The 23,855-nt window shown below is 39.8% G+C and overlaps 1 protein-coding gene across 2 annotated transcripts in view; it reads right to left on the bottom strand.

The window, feature by feature from the left end:
- DRP2 (dystrophin related protein 2) overlaps nt 1-22,002 on the bottom strand; it is a 168,116-nt gene extending 146,114 nt beyond the window's left edge. The window contains exons 1-3 of one of the 2 annotated variants that reach the window (XM_053698952.1): nt 21,917-22,002; nt 19,040-19,131; nt 3,806-3,962 (exon numbers count right to left, since the gene is read on the bottom strand). In XM_053698952.1, the coding sequence (XP_053554927.1) occupies nt 3,806-3,962; nt 19,040-19,131; nt 21,917-21,997 (330 nt within the window). In that variant the 5' untranslated portion in view covers nt 21,998-22,002. Of the gene's footprint in view, nt 1-3,805; nt 3,963-19,039; nt 19,132-19,676; nt 19,775-21,916 lie in introns of those variants that run through there. The other variant, XM_053698953.1, reaches the window with a different exon arrangement.
- Between the last annotated feature and the right edge of the window lie 1,853 nt (nt 22,003-23,855).

Genomic DNA, 23,855 nt, shown 5'->3' on the forward strand with positions numbered 1-23,855 from the left:
GCAATGCATGCAAGGGGTTGCAATATAAAACCTTGTTGAACAAACATTTTCTTAAGGTAACCCTCTAACTTTTTATCCATTGGATCTGAAAAAGCACAGCTATCCTCCACCGGGATAGTGGTACGCTTAGCTAAGGTAGAAACTGCTCCCTCCACCTTAGGGACCGTTTGCCATAAGTCCCTTGTGGTGGCGTCTATTGGAAACATTTTTCTAAATATCGGAGGGGGTGAGAACGGCACACCGGGTCTATCCCACTCCTTAGTAACAATTTCAGTAAGTCTCTTAGGTATAGGAAAAACCTCAGTACTCGTCGGTACCCGCAAAATATTTATCCAACCTACACATTTTCTCTGGTATTGCAACTGTGTTACAATCATTCAGAGCCGCTAACACCTCCCCTAGTAATACACGGAGGTTTTCCAGTTTAAATTTAAAATTTGAAATATCTGAATCCAGTCTGTTTGGATCAGAACCGTCACCCACAGAATGAAGTTCTCCGTCCTCATGTTCTGCCACCTGTGACGCAGTGTCTGACATGGCCCTAATATTATCAGCGCACTCTGTTCTCACCCCAGAGTGATCACGCTTACCTCTTAGTTCTGGTAATTTAGCCAAAACCTCAGTTATAACAGTAGCCATATCCTGTAATGTGATTTCTAATGGCCGCCCAGATGTACTCGGCGCTACAATATCACGCACCTCCCTCTGAGCGGGAGATGTAGGTACTGACACGTGAGGCGAGTTAGTCGGCATAACTCTCCCCTCGTTGTTTGGTGAAATTTGTTCAATTTGTACAGATTGACTTTTATTTAAAGTAGCATCAATACAGTTAGTACATAAATTTCTATTGGGCTCCACTTTGGCATTGCAACAAATGACACAGGTATCATCCTCTGAATCAGACATGTTTAACACACTAGCAAATAAACTTGCAACTTGGAAATACAATTCAATTAGAATAATATTAAAACGTACTGTGCCTTTAAGAAGCACAGAAGATCTATGACAGTTGAAAATTAATAAATTGAAACAGTTATAGCCTCAATCCTTGTAAACAACACAACTTTAGCAAAGGTTTAATCCCATTAGCAAAGATAACAAATTCTGAAAGCAGGAAACAAATTACAGAATAAACGTTTTTTATCTCAGTCAAACTATAATTCTCACAGCTCTGCTGAGAGAAATTACCTCCCTCAAAATAAGTTTTGAAGACCCCTGAGCTCTGTAGAGATGAACCGGATCATGCAGGGAATACAATGAGTTGCTGACTGAAATATTTGATGCAGTAAAAGCGCCAAAAAAACGGCCCCTCCCCCTCACACACAGCAGTGAGGGAGAACAGAAACTGTCAGAAAAACAGATTAAGCAACTGCCAAGTGGAAAAATAGTGCCCAAACATTTATTCACTCAGTACCTCAGTAAATGAAAACGATTTTACATTCCAGCAAAAACGTTAAACATAATCTCTAGTTATTAAACAGCTTTATGTATTTCTTACAGTGTAATTCTAGTGAAGTACCATTCCCCAGAATACTGAAGTGTAAAGTATACATACATGACATTATATCGGTATGGCAGGATTTTCTCATCAATTCCATTGTCAGAAAATAAAAACTGCTACATACCTCTATGCAGATTCATCTGCCCGCTGTCCCCTGATCTGAAGTTTACCTCTCCTCAGATGGCCGAGAAACAGCAATATGATCTTAACTACTCCGGCTAAAATCATAACAAAAACTCTGGTAGATTCTTCTTCAAACTCTGCCAGAGAGATAATAACACACTCCGGTGCTATTTTAAAATAACAAACTTTTGATTGAAGATATAAAACTAAGTATAATCACCATAGTCCTCTCACACATCCTATCTAGTCGTTGGGTGCAAGAGAATGACTGGGAGTGACGTAGAGGGGAGGAGCTATATGCAGCTCTGCTGGGTGAATCCTCTTGCACTTCCTGTTGGGGAGGAGTAATATCCCAGAAGTAATGATGACCCGTGGACTGATCACACTTAACAGAAGAAATAAAAATTCTGACACTTGTCTGCCATCCTCCTGGGACGAAAGGCAAAGAATGACTGGGGTATGAGGGGAGTGGGAGGAGTATTTAAGCCTTTGGCTGGGTTGTCTTTGCCTCCTCCTGGTGGCCAGGTTCTTATTTCCCAAAAGTAATGAATGCAGCTGTGGAATCTTTCCATTTAAGAAGAAAATACTCTTAAAAACAGGGGCACTTTAATTCATTAAACTTTGCATTTAAGATTTTTTTTTTTTTTTAAAATACCTTTTTCCTTATAACAGCAGACCGGCGATCCTCTTCCTGCAGCTCCTGATGTACTTAGCACAGCAATGACGAATCCGGCTTCCTCCAATCATTGCGTGCACCCCAAGGCGTCCAGCTTGTGAGGCCATGCAATGATTGGAGGAAGCCGGATTCGTCATCGATATGCTAAGTACAGCAGGAGCTCCGGGCAGAGGGTCCCCGGTCTGCTGTCATAAGGAAAAAGGTAAGTATCTGTTTTTATGAGTATTTTTAAAAACCAGGCACTTTTTCATTAAACTTTACATTCATTTTAAGTCATTCTTTAAGGCAACACTCACATGCAACAGTGTTTAAACCACTAACACCTTTTCTGCTAGAAACACACTCAGATGAAGAATGTAACTATTTTCTGCAAGGCCAGTGTTTTGTGGTGCCTGGAGGTTTCAAATTTACTGACCTAGATATTAGGCTTGTGCGTCTGTGTATGTGCTGTGTATGTGAGGGGTATATATTCCTGGCTGTGAAGCAAATCCAATAACATTTAGAAAGCTTCATACATTATCATTTTTTCTCAAATGAGGGGCGTCTTGTAAGTTTCAGTGCAACTGCTGAAACCCACGTCGCCCGTAAGTTCACTTCGGGTGAATCACATAACACACGCCGCCATATTACATACTGGAGTAAGTAGGCCAAACTGGTGATGTTCAGAAATGTGCGCAACTCCACATTTCTGGAGTTGCCAGTAATTTACACCAGTATATTGCACGTCTAATTTGAGATTAAAGAGTAGTAGTGGTTTTTGTTGACTTCACACGTAAAAATTGAAACCGAAACCAATTAATAAACCTTCACGTCAAAACGCCATTCAAAACCCCTATAAAAACCCACGTGTAACCGCCATATTTTGCGTGTATTTGAATTGTTCATTGAGCTAAAACACAGGGCCCAGGAGCAGACGTATAGAGAGAGAGTAAGAGAGAGAGAGAGGAGAAAACACAGGAGCTGTAGAGGGAGTTATTATTGAATTGAGGAATAGTAGGACACAGACATATTTGAACATATTGCACACATTGCATCCATACATATACACCACACTTATTTTCATACACCTGACACATTTAATATTTCATTTTTATACAGTTTGATAGGCCGAGTGCTTGCTTGCGAGTGTACGGTGCACAAGGGTTGCTGAGCCTGCCTATGTGTGGTAAGCTGAAATTAGCGTAAAATATATTGATTCTGAGCTCGAAGTGCATGCGCTGCCTTTGTGATACCAACTGCTGACCGCAGTTCTATGTTAGTCTATGGGAGTAAAAACTGCGCACGGCATGTAAAATCTAGGCGCATAACTTGTGTGCTGCGTCAGGTTTGTGATTGCCCGATGTGCGAAAAAAATGACGCCGATGGTTTTTACGCACGTCGCCAAGTATGTGATCGAGGTTGAAGAGTTCTCTAAATCTTAGTGACTGACACTTTCACTATATGCCTGTGATCTCAGACCACCATGTCCCCTATTATAATACGTATATTGTTTTCTGAATACTGACCACATGTTTTTCTTTGGACTGCTGGACTGTAGCAAGATCTCCTCGAAGGGGCAGCTGGGCTGACAGCTCCTCATCCTTCTGCCCAAGCCAATCAATGATCTCTTGCAATGGTGGCTGAAGTTTCAGACTAGGATCTGAGAATGCCTCCAGACGAGCCCTAGAGACAAAAAGGGGATAAGAAAAAAAGTAACAACAAACAAAGGAATAGAACAAGAGAGGGAAATAGACTGAGAAAAATAGCGAGGAACGATGAGTGGAATAAAAATAGAAAAGCCAACCATTATGCTTCTGCTTCACATCTGAGCTCCTGTTGTGCATACAGGTAATAGGACTCTATTTGACTTTGTCAGTATTTCCAAAGTTCAATGGGAAATCTTCCATTAGAACTATTTAGAAAAGCGCACAAACTCCATAAAACCCTTCTCTCATGTGTATGATCATTACTCACTCATTTCACACTTGATTTTGCCCTGCTAAATCTCAGCATGACAATTCTGCTAAACAGTCCTGATCCTATACTGATTATTAGACTGATACAAGTGTATTGCTATTCACTTGACATGTGATTAGCAGGTGAATTAGATAATCTACCACTTTCTGTTTTCTTTCTTAGCTTTCTTCTGTCTCATTTAACTCATTACTTCATGTGTCTCTTTATGTGAATATCAGTTTTCCAGCTTGTTACTCATTTCCTCCTAATCTTCCTCTTGGCACTGCCTCAGTTCTGTGTCTTGACTCATTCAGTCTATAGCTCACTGATGTTTGACTTCTGGACTTCTCAATATCTTGCTGTTTATCAGAGACATATTTGTGGTATTTGTAAATACTTAAGTTTCTTAAATTTAACATTACATTTTTCCCTGATTTGTTGGCTACCCTGTCCACAACAGCCTCTAATTAACCTGTGCTTTGGGATTCCAGTAGCGTAAATCTGGCTTGGATGATTACCCATTTATGTATTTTAATTATAGAAATGAAGATATAAGAGCCATGTTACAAACAAAACTAGAATATTCTACTTTCCTAATATAGCTAAAGTTATTGTGTGCAGATTATGAAATTTGTGACACAAGTTAAAAACATTACAGCCATGGAAAAAAGTACCTTATACTAAATCTATGTTACATATATGTACAAAATATACAATGCACTGATTTCAGAGAGGGCTGATCGAAGACAATTCTACAATATGTGCAGGCACATGTAATCAAATTGAACTTGTATGACATAATCAAATTGAACTTGTATGACATCAAGAAACAAAAAAATAAAATAATTTTACTAATCACATTTTGCAGTACGATTCTGCCACTATACTGCTACTTTACTGAGAAAAATAAAGATGAGCCTTTGCAGTCTCATTCAATAAAACAATGGTGATTTCTACTGCAATGCCCTCATCAGCTTTACTCCTGTGGTGTCCCAATTTGGAGTCTCTGTTCCACTGTATTTTGTTTATCTTGTACTGGTTTCTTTCAATAAAACCTGGAGGTGCTCATATCCTGCCATGAAATACTAAAACCCTGCCCAAGGTTGTATAGACCCCAGATCCTTCTTTCTCATTGGGCAGGCTATACCAAACTAGGACTGCCAAAGCTTTACCCTAGAGCACCTAAGTCAGCCCTACATATACAAGATTCCAACCTCAGCTCTCCAGTCGCAGGTTTTACTTCTAAATGCTGGCAGGTCTGTGTTTATTTTTTTCCCTATCTTTTCTGTGAGCTAACCACACAGATGAAAACACAGTATACTCCCAACAAAGTTATTTTTACTTTGATTTCATAGATACCTAAGATTCCATATTAAGCATAGCAGGAGGTTGCCACTCAAAGATACTAAAAGTAAGCTAAATTCTATTCTTGTTTATAAAAAAGGGTAATTATAAAACTGACTCTAACAGCAATATAATTATTTTTTTGTTGTGTGACTGGATCATACAAAATATGACAAGTTAGGGGTGACTGCTATATACATCAGTCGAGGACCCTTTGATCCTAGCTTCTATAACACTGGTACCCATATGACATAGGTATCAGGGTTACTGCCAAGTAACCTTAAAGGGACATGAAACCCGATAATTTACTTTCATGATTCAGATAGTGCATGCAATTTTAGACCCCTTTTACTTCACTTCTATTATCAAATTTTCTTTGTTCTCTTGGTACTGCAAAGCCCCCAACACCAAAAGACTCCTCAACATCATCCCCTTATAGCAGACCCCCACCATTTTAATCATGGCCCCTACCCACATGCATACAGTGAGCCCATCCACATTCTGATTGGTTAATCTGATAGGAAAACAACAAGGTTTACAAAAAAAAGTAAATAGAAAAAAATCCTGGACTAGACTCCAACAATAGTAAGGAAGAGAACTGAGTGGGATCATATTACTACTGACTGAAAGATTTAACAACCTTAAAATGGAACTAAAGAAGGAAATTTAGAAGTTTAGTTTGAGTGATTTTTTATTTATTTTTTTGATTAGTAAAGGTGTTTTTTTTATTTGGTTAGGAGAGGGCCTAAGGAGTTTGGGTGCTTAAGTATTAATGAGGTTTTTCAATTACGCATTATGCAGGAAGGGCCTTGTGTGTTGAGGGGTGTTGCAGTGGGAGGTTTGTATTGGGTAACTTAAGGTGACAGTAAGGGTATTGCTGTGGAACTTGTTAACTCAATCAAGAGGATTCTTTATTTTGAGTCATCTGCATTGATCTATAGGCTGCCTTGAGGCTGGTGTAACTAGGTCAGGGCAGTCACTTGAAAAAGTAATCAACATGCAATAAAACAAAATGCACATAATAGACACATAGAATGCTGTCACCATTATGGTATAGTGGGTTCCATTTAAATGAACAGCTGTCATTCTTGCTTGGGTGCTGTCATAATACATTTGTCACTACAATTGTAAGCTGTTTCATATGGAACGTATGAGAAACACAAGCCCTAGGCCCCTTTTAACAAATATTTAAAAAAACAAATAAAATATATATATATATATATATACTTACCTGATAAATTAATTTAATTTCTTCATGTCGGTGAGAGTCCACAAGACATTACATGTGGGAAAATACCCTCCAGTCCACTAAGAGAAGGCAAAAAAAAAAAACAACACACCAGAGCTTTAAATCACCCCCCCCCCCCCCCGCCATACATAAAGCCAAGCAGATGGGAGAAAAAAACAGAAAAGTAGGAAAGACAAAGTGAGTCAAATTTAGTGAAAAGCAAGTACTGTCACCAACCTGTCAAAAGAAGGGATGGGATTGTGGCTCTCATCATCATGAAAGAAATGTATTAATCAGGTAAGCATACATTTTGTTTTCTTCCATCAGATGGTAAGAGTCCATGGGAGATCACATGTGGGAATCTATACCTAAGCAGTGAAGTCCAAAAGACCACCATGTAATGGGGCGGTACAAACAGTGATGGCAGGTACTTTACTGGTCAGGCACTGTTCCCACAGAACTTTTGCTGCCAAAAAGCATCCTCAGAAGAGGCATACACACCAAAGAGAAAAATACATCAAAAGAATATGCAAAAAGGACCAAGTCTGTCTTACAAATCTACTTCATAGAAGCCTCAATACAAAAGACCCAAAAAGTGGCAACAGCTCTAGTGGAATGAGCAGTAAAGCACTTGGGGGAAGTCTTCCCCGCAACCAGTTATGCCTTACAAATCATGGCTTTAACCCAGACGGATAGAGTAACTGCAGTTAATGCTCTCACAACATCCAGGTTATGAAGAAGTTACTCATTTGAATTTTTTGGAGCTGTACATAATAATAACACCACAATTTCCTGATTAATGTTATCCAAAGATACTATAATAGGAAGAAGGGAATAGCTGGTTTGAATAACAGCCTTAGGCTAATGAAAGATCAGGTGTAAGGAGGATTAAAAGATAGAGCTGGTTTCTCAGAAACTCTCCTGGCTGTAGAAATGGTCAAGAGAAATAGAACCTTTCAAGATAACAGATGTAGGCCTAAACTATGCACAAGTTCAACTGGAGGGTCTAAAGGACCATTAGAACCAGATTAAGACTCCACAGAGGAGAATCTGGTTTAATGACAGGTTTGATACGGAGCAAGGCCGGAACATTTTCTGAATATCAGGAAGCTTGTCTTGTGATACAAAATATATAAGGCCAATATCTGACCCTCAAGAGAAATGGCTGATAAGCCATTTTCTCCAGACTGTCCTGTAAAAACTGTATTAATGTAGGAATTTGCGAGAAATTGTAGTGGCACACTTAGCAGCACATCAGGAAATATGAGTATTGATAACCTGATCAGATAGCCCTCTTTGAACCAGCTAAAAGTAAAAAGAGAGAGGATTCACCAGAGGAGAGCAGTAGTTCACTATAGAAGAGGTGATGTTTTATAGCCTATGACACATTATTCATGGCACAATGATATATGTAATTTGTACATAGATTCAGTATGTATATGCTTATATATTTATGTGTTAATATGTGTATATACACATATTAACACATAAATATATACGTATACAATCATATACATATATATTTACACTTTGCTGCCATCATTGCGCTACTTACGCCCAGTGCTGCGAGAGTACTCATGATGTCTGACTGCATGAGAACGAGGCTCCCATTGGGGCCCATGGAAGAGCACTCTTGTGAGTGCAATGATTCCTAGCAATGCGAACGCAAGGTCTACCAGCGCACATTTCTCAAAGCTATATTTAGCGATCCACTTGTAATCTGGCTCAAAATACGCTATAAGAAATAATGTGTATGTTTTATTGCAAAGAATATAGAAAATGAAGCATCCAAATAACCCAATTAAACATAAAATTGGAAATTGTTTGACTCTTAAAGGGATAGTAAAGTCCAAATTAAACTTTCATGATTCAGATAGGGCATGCAATTTTAAACAACTTTCTAATTTACTTTGATCATCAAATTTGCTTTGTTTTCATTATTCTTAGTTCAAAGCTAAACCTAGGTAGGCTCATATGCTAATTTCTAAGCCCTTGAAGGTCGCCTCTCATCTGAATGCATTTGTCAGTTTTTCACAGCTAAAGGGCAAGTTCATGTGTTTCATATGAATAACATAGTGCTCACACACACGTGGAGTTATTTAAGAGTCAGCACTAACTGCCAGAAATGCAAGTCTGTCAAAAGATCTGAGACAAGCAGGCCCATTTATCAAGCTCCGTATGGAGCTTGAAGGGCCGTGTTTCTGGCGAGTCTTCAGACTCGCCAGAAACACAACTTATGAAGCAGCGGTCTAAAGACCGCTGCTCCATAACCCTGTCCGCCTGCTCTGAACAGGCGGACAGGAATCGCCGGACATCAACCCGATCGAATACGATCGGGTTGATTGACAGCTCCCTGCTGGCGGCCGATTGGCCGCGAGTCAGTAGGGGGCGGCGTTGCACCAGCAGCTCTTGTGAGCTGCTGGTGCAATGTTAAATGCGGAGAGCGTATTGCTCTCCGCATTTAACGAGGTCTTGCGGACCTGATCCGCAGTGTCGGATCAGGTCCGCAAGCCCTTTGATAAATGGGCCTGAATGAGGCAGTCAGCAGAATCTTAGATACAAGGTAATTACGGAGGTAAAAAGTATATTAATATAACTGTGTTGGTTATGGAAAACTGGGGAATAAAGGTATTATCTATCTTTTTAAACAATAACATTTTTGGCGTTTACTATCCTTTAAAAATTAGTATTCAGATGCGCCTGAAGTATCCAAAAAACAGTTACACAGTAAAAATTTAGTACCATTGCTCTTAAATTTGAATCTTTTATTCACTACTTCATAAAAATGTTTCTAATTTTTTTTAATCATATTTGATAATTTATAAAATTGGAAATACAATATAAAAAACAGCAAGTACAGTATAACAAACCTTTAGACAAATATGGATATCAAGTTGGTATTCCTTTTAGTTCCTTATTTGTTCCTAAAAGTAAACGTGTTTTGCAATAAAAAGTTTGCTAATCTTTTTCTTTAAAAAAATCTTCAGTTTGTGTTTAAAACACAATCAGTATGGTATTGTTTCTGTTTGCTACATCAAACGTTTTGTCCACTATGCTTACCAAAGCTGCAGACATGATGCCAATGATCTCACAAGGAACAGCATTCTACAATACAGGGAATTGGTAGATAAACCAACATTTCACTTGGAGAGGGCTGTGAATCACACAAGGAGCAGCACACTGTAGGCCAGAGGCACATACATCTGCATTTTACCTGGAAGGCCTATGACATTTCCATACCAGGGAAAGACTGATCAGTGCCTGGCTAAAAAACTCCTTGTCTACCCATCTGTCCTTTGTAGGAACTAAGAAGGAAAAACATAATTTATGCTTACCTGATAAATGTATTTCTCTTGTAGTGTATCCAGTCCACGGATCATCCATTACTTGTGGGATATTCTCCTTCCCAACAGGAAGTTGCAAGAGGATCACCCACAGCAGAGCTGCTATATAGCTCCTCCCCTCACTGCCATATCCAGTCATTCGACCGAAACAAGACGAGAAAGGAGAAACCATAGGGTGCAGTGGTGACTGTAGTTTAATTAAAATTTAGACCTGCCTTAAAAGGACAGGGCGGGCCGTGGACTGGATACACTACAAGAGAAATAAATTTATCAGGTAAGCATAAATTATGTTTTCTCTTGTTAAGTGTATCCAGTCCACGGATCATCCATTACTTGTGGGATACCAATACCAAAGCTAAAGTACACGGATGATGGGAGGGACAAGGCAGGAACTTAAACGGAAGGAACCACTGCCTGTAGAACCTTTCTCCCAAAAACAGCCTCCGAAGAAGCAAAAGTGTCAAATTTGTAAAATTTTGAAAAGGTGTGAAGCGAAGACCAAGTCGCAGCCGTGCAAATCTGTTCAACAGAGGCCTCATTTTTAAAGGCCCAGGTGGAAGCCACAGCTCTAGTAGAATGAGCTGTAATCCTTTCAGGGGGCTGCTGTCCAGCAGTCTCATAGGCTAAGCGTATTATGCTCCGAAGCCAAAAGGAGAGAGAGGTTTTCGAAGCTTTTTGACCTCTCCTCTGTCCAGAGTAAACGACAAACAGGGCAGATGTTTGACGAAAATCTTTAGTAGCCTGTATGTAAAACTTCAAGGCACGGACTACGTCCAGATTATGTAAAAGATGTTCCTTCTTTGAAGAAGGATTAGGACACAATGATGGAACAACAATCTCTTGATTGATATTCCTGTTAGAAACCACCTTAGGTAAAAACCCAGGTTTGGTACGCAGAACTACCTTGTCTGAATGAAAAATCAGATAAGGAGAATCACAATGTAAGGCAGATAACTCAGAGACTCTTCGAGCCGAGGAAATAGCCATCAAAAACAGAACTTTCCAAGATAAAAGTTTAATATCAATGGAATGAAGGGGTTCAAACGGAACTCCCTGAAGAACTTTAAGAACCAAGTTTAAGCTCCACGGGGGAGCAACAGTTTTAAACACAGGCTTAATCCTAACCAAAGCCTGACAAAATGCCTGGACGTCTGGAACTTCTGCCAGACGCTTGTGCAAAAGAATAGACAGAGCAGAGATCTGTCCTTTTAAAGAACTAGCTGATAAGCCTTTGTCCAAACCCTCTTGGAGAAAGGACAATATCCTAGGAATCCTAACCTTACTCCATGAGTAACTCTTGGATTCACAACAATAAAGATATTTACGCCATATCTTATGGTAGATTTTCCTGGTGACAGGCTTCTGAGCCTGTATTAAGGTATCAATGACTGACTCGGAGAAGCGACACCTTGATAGAATCAAGCGTTCAATCTCCATGCAGTCAGTCTCAGAGAAATTAGATTTGGATGATTGAAAGGACCTTGTATTAGAAGGTCCTGCCTCAGAGGCAGAGTCCATGGTGGAAGAGATGACATGTCCACTAGGTCTGCATACCAGGTCCTGCGTGGCCACGCAGGCGCTATCAGAATCACCGATGCTCTCTCCTGTTTGATTTTGGCAATCAGTCGAGGGAGCAGAGGAAACGGTGGAAACACATAGGCCAGGTTGAAGAACCAAGGAGCTGCTAGAGCATCTATCAGCGTTGCTCCCGGGTCCCTGGACCTGGATCCGTAACAAGGAAGCTTGGCGTTCTGGCGAGACGCCATGAGATCCAGTTCTGGTTTGCCCCAACGATGGACCAGTTAAGCAAACACCTCCCGATGGAGTACCCACTCCCCCGGATGAAAAGTCTGACGACTTAGAAAATCCGCCTCCCAGTTCTCTACGCCTGGGATGTGGATCACTGACAGGTGGCAAGAGTGAGACTCTGCCCAGCGAATTATCTTTGAGACTTCTAACATCGCTAGGGAACTCCTGGTTCCCCCTTGATGGTTGATGTAAGCCACAGTCGTGATGTTGTCCGACTGAAATCTGATGAACCTCAGTGTTGCTAACTGAGGCCAAGCTAGAAGAGCATTGAATATTGCTCTTAACTCCAGAATATTTATTGGGAGGAGTTTCTCCTCCTGAGTCCACGATCCCTGAGCCTTCAGGGAGTTCCAGACTGCGCCCCAACCTAGAAGGCTGGCATCTGTTGTTACAATCGTCCAATCTGGCCTGCGAAAGCTCATACCCTTGGACAGATGGACCCGAGAAAGCCACCAGAGAAGAGAATCTCTGGTCTCTTGATCCAGATTTAGTAGAGGGGACAAATCTGAGTAATCCCCATTCCACTGACTTAGCATGCATAATTGCAGCGGTCTGAGATGCAGACGCGCAAATGGCACTATGTCCATTGCCGCTACCATTAAGCCGATTACCTCCATGCACTGAGCCACTGACGGGCGTGGAATGGAATGAAGGACACAGCAAGCATTTAGAAGTTTTGATAACCTGGACTCCGTCAGGTAAATTTTCATCTCTACAGAATCTATAAGAGTCCCTAGGAAGGAGACTCTTGTGAGTGGTGATAGAGAACTCTTTTCCACGTTCACTTTCCACCCATGCGACCTCAGAAATGCCAGAACTATCTCTGTATGAGACTTGGCAATTTGAAAGCTTGACGCCTGTATCAGGATGCCGTCTAGATACGGAGCCACCGCTATGCCTCGTGGTCTTAGAACCGCCAGAAGTGAGCCCAGAACCTTTGTAAAAATTCTCGGGGCAGTGGCCGACCCAAAGGGAAGAGCTACAAATTGGTAATGCCTGTCTAGAAAGGCAAACCTTAGGAACCGATGATGATCTTTGTGAATCGGTATGTGAAGGTAGGCATCCTTTAAGTCCACTGTGGTCATGTACTGACCCTCTTGGATCATGGGTAGGATGGTCTGAATAGTTTCCATTTTGAATGATGGAACTCTGAGGAATTTGTTTAAGATCTTTAGATCCAAGATTGGTCTGAAGGTTCCCTCTTTCTTGGGAACCACAGACAGATTTGAATAAAATCCCTGTCCTTGTTCCGTCCGCGGAACTGGATGGATCACTCCCATTACTAGGAGGTCTTGCACACAGCTTAGGAATGCCTCTTTCTTTATCTGGTTTGCTGATAACCTTGAAAGATGAAATCTCCCTTGTGGAGGAGAAGCTTTGAAGTCCAGAAGATATCCCTGAGATATGATCTTCAACGCCCAGGGATCCTGAACATCTCTTGCCCACGCCTGGGCGAAGAGAGAAAGTCTGCCACCCACTAGATCAGTTTCCGGATAGGGGGCCGTTCCTTCATGCTGTCTTGGGGGCAGCAGCAGGCTTTCTGGCCTGCTTGCCCTTGTTCCAGGACTGGTTAGGTTTCCAGGCCTGTTTGGAATGAGCAACAGTTCCCTCTTGTTTTGAAGCGGAGGAAGTTGATGCTGCTCCTGCCTTGAAATTTCGAAAGGCACGAAAATTAGACTGTTTGGCCTTTGATTTGGCCCTGTCCTGAGGAAGGGTATGACCCTTGCCTCCAGTAATGTCAGCAATAATTTCCTTCAAGCCAGGCCCGAATAAGGTCTGCCCCTTGAAAGGAATGTTGAGTAATTTAGACTTTGAAGTCACGTCAGCTGACCAGGATTTAAGCCATAGCGCCCTACGGGCCTGGATGGCGAATCCGGAATTCTTAGCCGTTAGTTTAGTCAAATGAACAATGGCATCAGAAACAAATTAGTTAGCTAGCTTAAGCGTTCTAAGCTTGTCAATAATTTAATTCAATGGAGCTGTCTGGATGGCCTCTTCCAGGGCCTCAAACCAGAATGCCCCTGCAGCAGTGACAGGCGCAATGCATGCAAGGGGCTGTAAAATAAAACCTTGTTGAATAAACATTTTCTTAAGGTAACCCTCCAATTTTTTATCCATTGGATCTGAAAAAGCACAACTGTCCTCAACCGGGATAGTGGTACGCTTTGCTAAAGTAGAAACTGCTCCCTCCACCTTAGGGACCGTCTGCCATAAGTCCCGTGTAGTCGCGTCTATTGGAAACATTTTTCTAAATATAGGAGGTGGGGAAAAGGGCACACCGGGTCTATCCCACTCCTTGCTAATAATTTCTGTAAGCCTTTTAGGTATAGGAAAAACGTCAGTACACACCGGCACCGCATAGTATCTATCCAGCCTACACAATTTCTCTGGAATTGCAACTGTGTTACAGTCATTCAGAGCAGCTAATACCTCTCCAAGCAATACACGGAGGTTCTCAAGCTTAAATTTAAAATTAGAAATCTCTGAATCAGGTTTCCCCGAGTCAGAGATGTCACCCACAGACTGAAGCTCTCCATCCTCATGTACTGCATACTGTGACGCAGTATCAGACATGGCTCTAACAGCATTTGCGCGCTCTGTATCTCTCCTAACCCCAGAGCTATTGCGCTTGCCTCTTAATTCAGGCAATCTAGATAATACCTCTGACAGGGTATTATTCATGATTGCAGCCATGTCCTGCAAGGTAATCGCTATGGGCGTCCCTGATGTAATTGGCGCCATATTAGCATGCGTCCCCTGAGCGGGAGGCGAAGGGTCTGACACGTGGGGAGAGTTAGTCGGCATAACTTCCCCCTCGACAGAACCCTCTGGTGATAATTCTTTTATAGATAAAGACTGATCTTTACTGTTTAAGGTGAAATCAATACATTTAGTACACATTCTCCTATGGGGCTCCACCATGGCTTTCAAACATAATGAACAAGTAGGTTCCTCTGTGTCAGACATGTTTAAACAGACTAGCAATGAGACTAGCAAGCTTGGAAAACACTTTAAAACAAGTTTACGAGCAATATAAAAAACGTTACTGCGCCTTTAAGAAACACAAATTTTCCCAAATTTTGAAATAACAGTGAAAAGATGCAGTTACACTAACTAAATTTTTACAGTGTATGTAATAAGTTAGCAGAGCATTGCACCCACTTGCAAATGGATGATTAACCCCTTAATACCAAAAACGGAATAACAAATGACAAAAACGTTTTTTAAACAGTCACAACAACTGCCACAGCTCTACTGTGGCTCTTTACCTCCCTCAATACGACTTTTGAAGCCTTTTGAGTCCTTCAGAGAAGTCCTGGATCATGCAGGAAGAAGCTGGATGTCTCTGTAATTTTTGCTGTGCAAAAAAATGCCAAAATAGGCCCCTCCCAGTCATATTACAACAGTGGGAAGCCTCAGGGAACTGTTTCTAGGCAAAATTCCAGCCAGCCATGTGGAAAAAACTAGGCCCTAATAAGTTTTATCACCAAACATATGTAAAAAACGATTAAACATGCCAGCAAACGTTTTAAAATACACTTTTATAAGAGTATGTATCTCTATTAATAAGCCTGATACCAGTCGCTATCACTGCATTTAAGGCTTTACTTACATTACTTCGGTATCAACAGCATTTTCTAGCAAATTCCATCCCTAGAAAAATATTTTAACTGCACATACCTTATTACAGGAAAACCTGCACGCTATTCCCCCTCTGAAGTTACCTCACTCCTCAGAATATGTGAGAACAGCAAAGGATCTTAGTTACTTCTGCTAAGATCATAGAAAACGCAGGCAGATTCTTCTTCTAAATACTGCCTGAGATAAACAGTACACTCCGGTACCATTTAAAAATAACAAACTTTTGATTGAAGAAATAAACTAAGTATAAAACACCACAGTCCTCTTACGACCTCCATCTTAGTTGAGAGTTGCAAGAGAATGACTGGATATGGCAGTGAGGGGAGGAGCTATATAGCAGCTCTGCTGTGGGTGATCCTCTTGCAACTTCCTCTTGGGAAGGAGAATATCCCACAAGTAATGGATGATCCGTGGACTGGATACACTTAACAAGAGAAATGGGTATCAGATCAGTTAACTTTTATCAATGAGTAGATCAGAATTCACCTCAATCCATCTTGGAGGCAAAAAATTGCCTGACGATTCAGGGTAAGTGGGAGGGATTTAAAGTTCTGGTATGTTGGGCTGTTTTTGCCTCTTCCTAGTGGACTGGAGGGTAATTTCCCTCATGTGATGTCTTGTGGACCATCTGATGAAAGAAAAACTGCACAAAGCTCTAATTTCAGAGAGGGCTTTAAATACAAAAAAACCTTTTCATAAGTAGTGGCTAGGGGGACAAGATATATCCAATACAAGCGATTACTAACAGACACAGGACCTCGGCATACCATCAGTGGGAAATAGAGTCCAACATCACACTTGAGCCCCTTCCAAGTAATAGCAACAGTTAGTGTTCAGAGCCCTTGGACAGGGTTATGGATATGTCTAATTGTGGTATAGAAAGCCAGGGCACTGGCAGATAGGGCAAATTGTGCTTTTAAGGCAGACAGCAACAAGGGTTAACTCTCCTAAAAGGAGTTGTTTAACTGCTTTTAGGTGTCACTTTAGGTGTTAAAAATGGACCTGCATGAACAATGTGACTGCCACACATGATGACAGAAGCTATAGAATATTGTGGTTATTGTGGTGTAGAGCAGTGTTTTTCAACCAGTGTGCCGTGGCACACTAGTGTTTGCGGTGACAGATCCTTAGGTGTGCCACGGCAGACTGACAACAGTGTGACATATTTTTTAAACATTGCTTGTTTTTTACTCCCAGTGCAGGGGTAGTTTGTAGGAGGCATGGCATAACAGCACAATACATACAGTATGTGTGTGTTTGTGTGAATGTGTATATATATATATATGCTGTATTAGGCTACAATGTGTGATTTTTTTTTAAATTTTGGGATGGTGGGGTGCCACAGGATTTTTTAATGTAAAAAAGTGTGCCACGGCAAAAAAAAGGTTAAAAATCACTGGTCTAGAGCAATGTTCCTCAACTTCAGTCTTTAAGTACCACTTTCATTATATCTTAACTAAAGCCCAGGTTAAATAATCATCTGATGGGATAGAGCAGGGCAGTAACTATAATTACTGATCTGCTGATTATTTCACCTGTGTTCTAGTTAAGATATTATGAAAACCCAACCTGTTAGGGGTACTCGGGACTATTGTTCTAGAACACAATAAGCACAAAATTCTATAGATTCTGCCATCATGTGTGGCAGCCGCAATGATTAAAGGGATACTCAACCCAATTTTTTCTTTCATGATTCAGATAGAGCATGACATTTTAAGCAACTTTCTAATTTACTCCTATTATCAAATTTTCTTCGTTCTCTTGCTATCTTTATTTAAAAAGCAGGAATGTAAATCTTAGCAGCCAGCCCATTTTAGGTTCAGCACCATGGATAATGCTTGCTTATTGGTGGCTGACATGTAGCCACCAATAAGCAAGAATAACCCAGGGTCTCGACCAACAATGGGCCGGCTCCTATGCATCACATTCCTGCTTTTTAAATAAAGATACCAAGAGAATGAAGGACATTTACTAATAGGAGTAAATTAGAAAGTTTCTTAAAATTGCATGCTCTATCTGAATCACAAAAGAAAAAATTTGGGTTCAGTGTCCCTTTAAACTTTCATGGTAAAGAGTGCAATTTTATGAGACTCTTAAATTAAAGGGACAGTCAAGTAAATATAATTTTAAACAACTTTCCAATTTACTTTTATTACCAATTTTGCTTTGTTCTCTTGGTATTCTTAGTTGAAAGCTAAACCTAAGAGGTTCATATGCTAATTTCTTAGACCTTGAAGGCCACCTCTAATCTGAAAGCATTTTGTCAGTCTTTCACCACTAGAGGGCGTTAGTTCATGTGTTTCATATAGATAACATTAAGCTCAGGCACATGAAGCTCCTAGGAGTCAGCACTGATTGGCTAAAAATACAAGTCTGTCAAAAGAACTGAAATAAGGGGGCAGTTTGCAGAGGCATAGATACAAGGTAATCACAAAGGTAAAAATTATATTATTATAACTGTGTTGGTTATGCAAACCTGGGAAATGGGTAATAAAGGGATTATCTACCTTTTTAAACAAAAAAATTCTGGTGTTTACTGTCCCTTTAACGTCTGTTATCACATATACTTAGTTCACACACATTGCCCTGCTATATAACCAACGCTATATAGGAGGAAAGTGACTTAATGGCACTGATGTTTACTGGGTTAAGGGTAAGTATCATGTATATAGAATAATCTATAGGAAGATTTGTTTTATAAACGGAGATTGTACAAAACTTTTTTCCATCTAAGGAAAAATGTTGTTTTTTTTTTTTAAAAGGTTTTGCCAGGTTTGTCCTTTTGGAGTAATATAGTTATGTTTATCTCACAGTAAGCAATGAATAATATATTTCCTGCTAGGCTCCAATAGCTTTAACTTAAAGGGACAGTCTAGGCCAAAATAAACTTTCATGATTCAGATAGGGCATGTAATTTATACAATTTTCCAATTTACTTTTATCAGCAATTTTGCTTTGTTCTCTTGGTATTCTTAGTTGAGAGCTTAACCTAGGAGGTTCATATGCTAATTTCTTAGACCTTGAAGCCCACCTCTTTCAGATTGCATTTTAACAGTTTTTCACCACTAGAGGGTGTTAGTTCACGTATTTCATATAGATAACACTGTGCTTGTGCACGTGAAGTTATCTGGGAGCAGGCACTGATTGGCTAGACTGCAAGTCTGTCAAAAGAACTGAAATAAAGGGGCAGTTTGCAGAGGCTTAGATACAAGATAATCACAGAGGTTAAAAGTATATTAATATAACTGTGTTGGTTATGCAAAACTGGGAAATGGGTAATAAAGGGATTATCTATCTTTTAAAGCAATAACAATTCTGGTGTAGACTGTCCCTTTAACATTAGGTTGTGTAACAAATATTTTACAATGTAAAGATACTGTTCTATCATATACACAATACAAACTGGTGGAGTATAATATCTTTATAGTTGTCTCTACCTTAAGCTGTGAGATTTCTTCTTGATTTCACTCCAGCACAAGTTCATCTCGGAGAGGATTGGAGGGTCTGGAATTTCATCAGAATTCCGGATCTATGGAAAAGAACAAATGGTGCAGTGTTAGAAAAGAGAGGTCAGCAGAGAATAGTGTGAAATGGGCTAGGAGGTCAGGGCACATTGTTAGCATAAATAGCAGATATAGAAGGATAGAGTGCTAGAAAATGAATGTCACAATGTCATTAGACAAGGGAGTGCAGGGTTTAGTGGTTTATTTCAGAGAAAAGGTAGCACAAGATGTGTTGGGAGAGAGAGAGGGGAGAGCAGAGTGTGGCACAGAAAAGTGCGGAGGATGAGTAGACTTAGAAATGGGAACCAGTTATAGTAGAGGACAGACTAAATCTTATTAGACCCAAGAGAAAGAAGGTGAATTGTCAACAGAAAGTGCTATAGAGTAAAATAAAGGGGACAGTGTTAGTAAATGAGGTTAGTGGATGAAGCTCTTAGCTGTAGTCGAGAGGAAGATCACAGAAAGAAAAGAATCCCATTGGAGCAGAATATATAGTGTTAGCAGAGAAAACAACCAAAATGATTGTATTAAGAGTAGCTTGCCCATTGTACTGAACTTGTAACATCTTTACCTTCTACAGAGGTGACAATGAGGGCAGGTGATAGCCCCTGGGAAGAAGTGAAGATCAGAAAGTGCTGGCGATGGAGACTCAGTGACAGAGAAACAGAAGCTGAGAATGCTGGGGGAGCTTGTAAACTCTTTCCCCCTCTATAGGAATTTTCACCGGGCGGATTGTGACTCTCATGCCCTTTCTTGAAGAAACCAGGCTTTGTCTGGGGCACATTCCTCTGTCACCCCCCCCCCCCCCAACCAGGAAAAAGGACAGACGCAATTTTCCTTAGCTTACTTCTGAGTCACTGTGTGAGGGACACACCATGGTCTATGGATTTCTATTGTGTCACCCTCTGAGAACAAGGTAGTGATGGGCTATAAACATCAATCAAAGGTCTGCATGTGTCACCTCATACCCACAAACAGGCGGAACAGTGTAGTAAACCCAGTGCAAAAATGTTGTATACACTGTATGCAAGAGATATATTGGAATGGGAGGGTTGAAACTGGATAGGGAGATCAGGTGTTTTAAAGGGTTAAAAATTGATATTCCATATTTAAAAAAGATGAAGGACTCAAGGTAACCTATAAAGGCCGTATGCAGTGCCCAGTTTGCCAATGGCTCTACAGATTTAAAGGGACACTAAACCCACATTTTTTTCTTTTGTGATTCCGATAGAGCATGTAATTTTAAGCAACTTTCTACTTTACTCCTATTATCAATTTTTATTCGTTCTCTTGCTATCTTTATTTGAAAAAGAAAGTCCAGAATGATGGACAGCACTTGTTTATTGGTGGATGAATTTAACCCAGGTTGTTCACCAAAAATGGGCCAGCATCTAAACTTGCTTTTCAAATAAAGATACCAAGAGAATGAAAAACATTTGCTAATAGGAGTAAATTAGAAAGTTGCTTAAAATTGCATGCTCTATCTGAATCATAAAAGAAAGAATTTGGGTTCAGTGTCCCTTTAAGGACATAATACATGTTGTTGCCAACAGCCACATAGTGACAGCCAGAAATAAACAACAATACCTATTGCCTGCTATAGACAGTACTGATAATAATAATGATAAGGGTGTCTCAGCTTGGACCCTGTTATGTGAAAGTTGGTGAACAGCTGTTGCTGATTTTCAATTGTTGCTTCTGAAACTAAGTGCAAAGCTTTTATTGCCAGCCGCTTCCCTTGAATTAATGAGCAGAAATAAAAGATAGAAAGATCAAAATTGAAATGTGCATGAAAGCATTTAAGTTTTAAACAAAAGCATGTTTGCAATATACTCCCATTAGCAAAAGTGTTTCTAGTAAAAGTTATTCCTATTTCAGCGGCATATGTACATATGCTGGGTGTGCCTAAAGGATCAGGAGTCAAACACCGTGTCTGCCTATAGAGCTGGCAGTGATGTGTACTGTGTCAGTGAAAACTCCATTTGTGTCTAACAAGCCACTGCTGACTCTCAGAAAAGGGGAGGTGTGACAGCTGGTGCAAGGGGTACTCACAGCATATGAGCGTACGCTGCTCGAAAACACTAATCACTTATTCTAGAAACACTTTTGCTAATGAAAGTTCATTGCAGAAATGCTTCTGTTTAAAACAGCTTTTACGCACATTTCAATTTTGACCTTTCTATCCCTTTAAATATAGGATTTTTTTTTATTGTTTGTTTTTTGTTTGAAGGGTAGCAACTGGTAAAAAGAACTTTGTGCTTAGTTTCAGAAGTCACATATAAAACTCAGTAACAGTACTTTTACATCAAAACAGGTTGAGTTAAAGCTGATTAAACTGATACTATAACTAAGAAGAAATGTATGGAATAAATTGCTCTTGGTTCATACGGACATGAACATACATTCAAAAACAGACAACAACAAAATACTCTGTACTTAGACACAGCAAAGTGTAAAAAAACAGCTTTTGTCTCGAACCAGTAACCCAATTGTCTGGCTTCTGCAATTATTCTCAGGAAGCACAAATGGGATATCCTAGAAGTGCATTTTCCCTAGAAAGCATGCGTGCTTAATCGAGTTGCCACATAAAATATTAAAAACGAAAACCCGCTCTGCAGTCTTCTTACATAGCATTAAATGGACAGTAAAGTTACAATTGAACTTTCATGGTTTGGATAGAGCATGCAATTTTAAACAACATGTATGGCCCTTTAATGACAGTGTACTGTATACTGTAAGTGATTTCATAATGTGCTTGTGTGCCTCTTGGCTGCTTAAACTGTAGCATCAACCTGCTGAATTTCTATTTACCAGTGAGAGCTGATTGGAGGAGCTCCTTGTATCGCTCGGCTGCCTCTGGTCCGTGCTCTGTGAGCAGGTACCTTCCTGCATTACCACTGCCTGCATCAGAACAGAAAGTCACATAAAAATAAAACTTAGTACATCTAGATATCAAAATAATTTACAGATTTTTTTTTCTTTAATTTATACTATTTTCAAAGGAGTCCATAACCATTATTTTTAATAGACTATATTCCCCCCTCCCCGTTTAAAGTTAGAATTAGTTTTTTATTTGGAACAGCGTGAAAGAAAACTTTCTGAAAACTAGGTAAATATATATTCATCTCTACCATGGTTTTTAATTTCTTAAACTTGTAAAAGAAAAAATCAGGTTTGTTTAAGATCTAGTGAAGAAGACCAATATTTTTTATCTTGTAAACCATGCCCATTGAAATAGTCAACAACTCTTCTTTCAAAACGGCATTTATTAAAAATCCTACTACCGAGGTCAGACTTACCAGCAGGCAAATACCTGACTTTACTCTGTGCTCCCATTTCGGAATATATCAATTCAGATGCTGCTCTATAATATTTTATGAGAATGTCAGCGCTTTCAAGCCTCTAAATTTAATGCTGTATGAAAAAAACAACAGTATTGCACTCATAATGTCTGTACCATTTCAAGGCTGCTCAAAATGTTGCTTAAAGGGACATGAAATCCAAATGGTTTCTTTCATGATTCAGAAACTTTTTTTAAAGTTTTCAATTTACTTCTATTATCTTATTTATTTTGTTCTCGTATTCTTGTTGAAAAGCATACTTAGGTAGGTAGCGTGTACTTGTCTAGAGCACTACATAGCAAGAAAAATTACTGCCATATAGTGATCTTACAAATGTATACGATTTTTGCAATACTGTTGCCATATAATTATGAAGACATGTGCACACTCTTGAGTCTACATTCTGGCTTTTCAACAAAGGATACCAAAATAACTAATTTAAAATTGATAAGAGAATTGAAAACTTTCTTTTTTTTTATTGCATGCTCTATCTGATTCATGAAAGAAAATTGTTGGGTTTCATGTCCCTTTAATGCCAAAAATAACTACTATCAGCTACTTAAAGGGACATTCCAGACAATATTGGCATGAACGTAGGTACATTTCAGTTTTGTATAAAATATATTTTTTTAGCATTTTTCAGCTCTAGTTCAGAGTGTGACAAATTAATATTGAATATATAAACCAGCAAGAATAATGAGAAGCCAGGCACAGACTTGAAGGGGCATAAAAGTGTAAGAATAAATGCTCTAATGCGTTATAGCAGTTTTTTGTGTTGTTGTTTTCATAAACTGCATAACAAATTCTGCATTTAACCCCTGCTTTAGAGCAGCAATGCACTAATGGGACCTAATTAAACACATCTAGTGAGCCAATGATCAGGGACACATGTGTGTAGCCAGCCACCAATCATCAGCTTGTTGGTGGGTGCATGCAGTTCCTGAGCCTACCTAGGTATGCTTCTTAGCAAAGGCTATCAGGAGAACAAAGTAAATTTGATAACAGAAGTCTTTTTTTTTTTTAATTAAAGTTCTATCTGAAACAAGAAAGTTAAATTTGGACTTTTATGTCCCTTTAAGATACAAGGTGTCTGCATTAGACTATATGTAAAATAATGCACTAACATTACAGTAGGCTTGGCCCCAGGTTCCAGGGCTTTGTCAGGACCTTCAGTTAGAATTTATATTATTTTTATCTACTCTTCCTGTACAGAGGTTAAACAGCAAGTATAGGATGCTGGCCAGTTGCATGCATGTTACTGACTCTACACATGCTATGCTTCTGCCTTCTCTCAGTCGTGTCTCTGTGGGCAGCCTGTGTGCAGTGCTTTGTTATTGTCTTGGAATGTGTTACAAGAGGTGATGGAGGCGGTATAGTATGTGATGTTTGTTATTTCTCTGTAAGTGAAC

Source organism: Bombina bombina, chromosome 1 (assembly GCF_027579735.1).
Source record: "Bombina bombina isolate aBomBom1 chromosome 1, aBomBom1.pri, whole genome shotgun sequence".
NCBI lineage: Eukaryota > Metazoa > Chordata > Amphibia > Anura > Bombinatoridae > Bombina > Bombina bombina.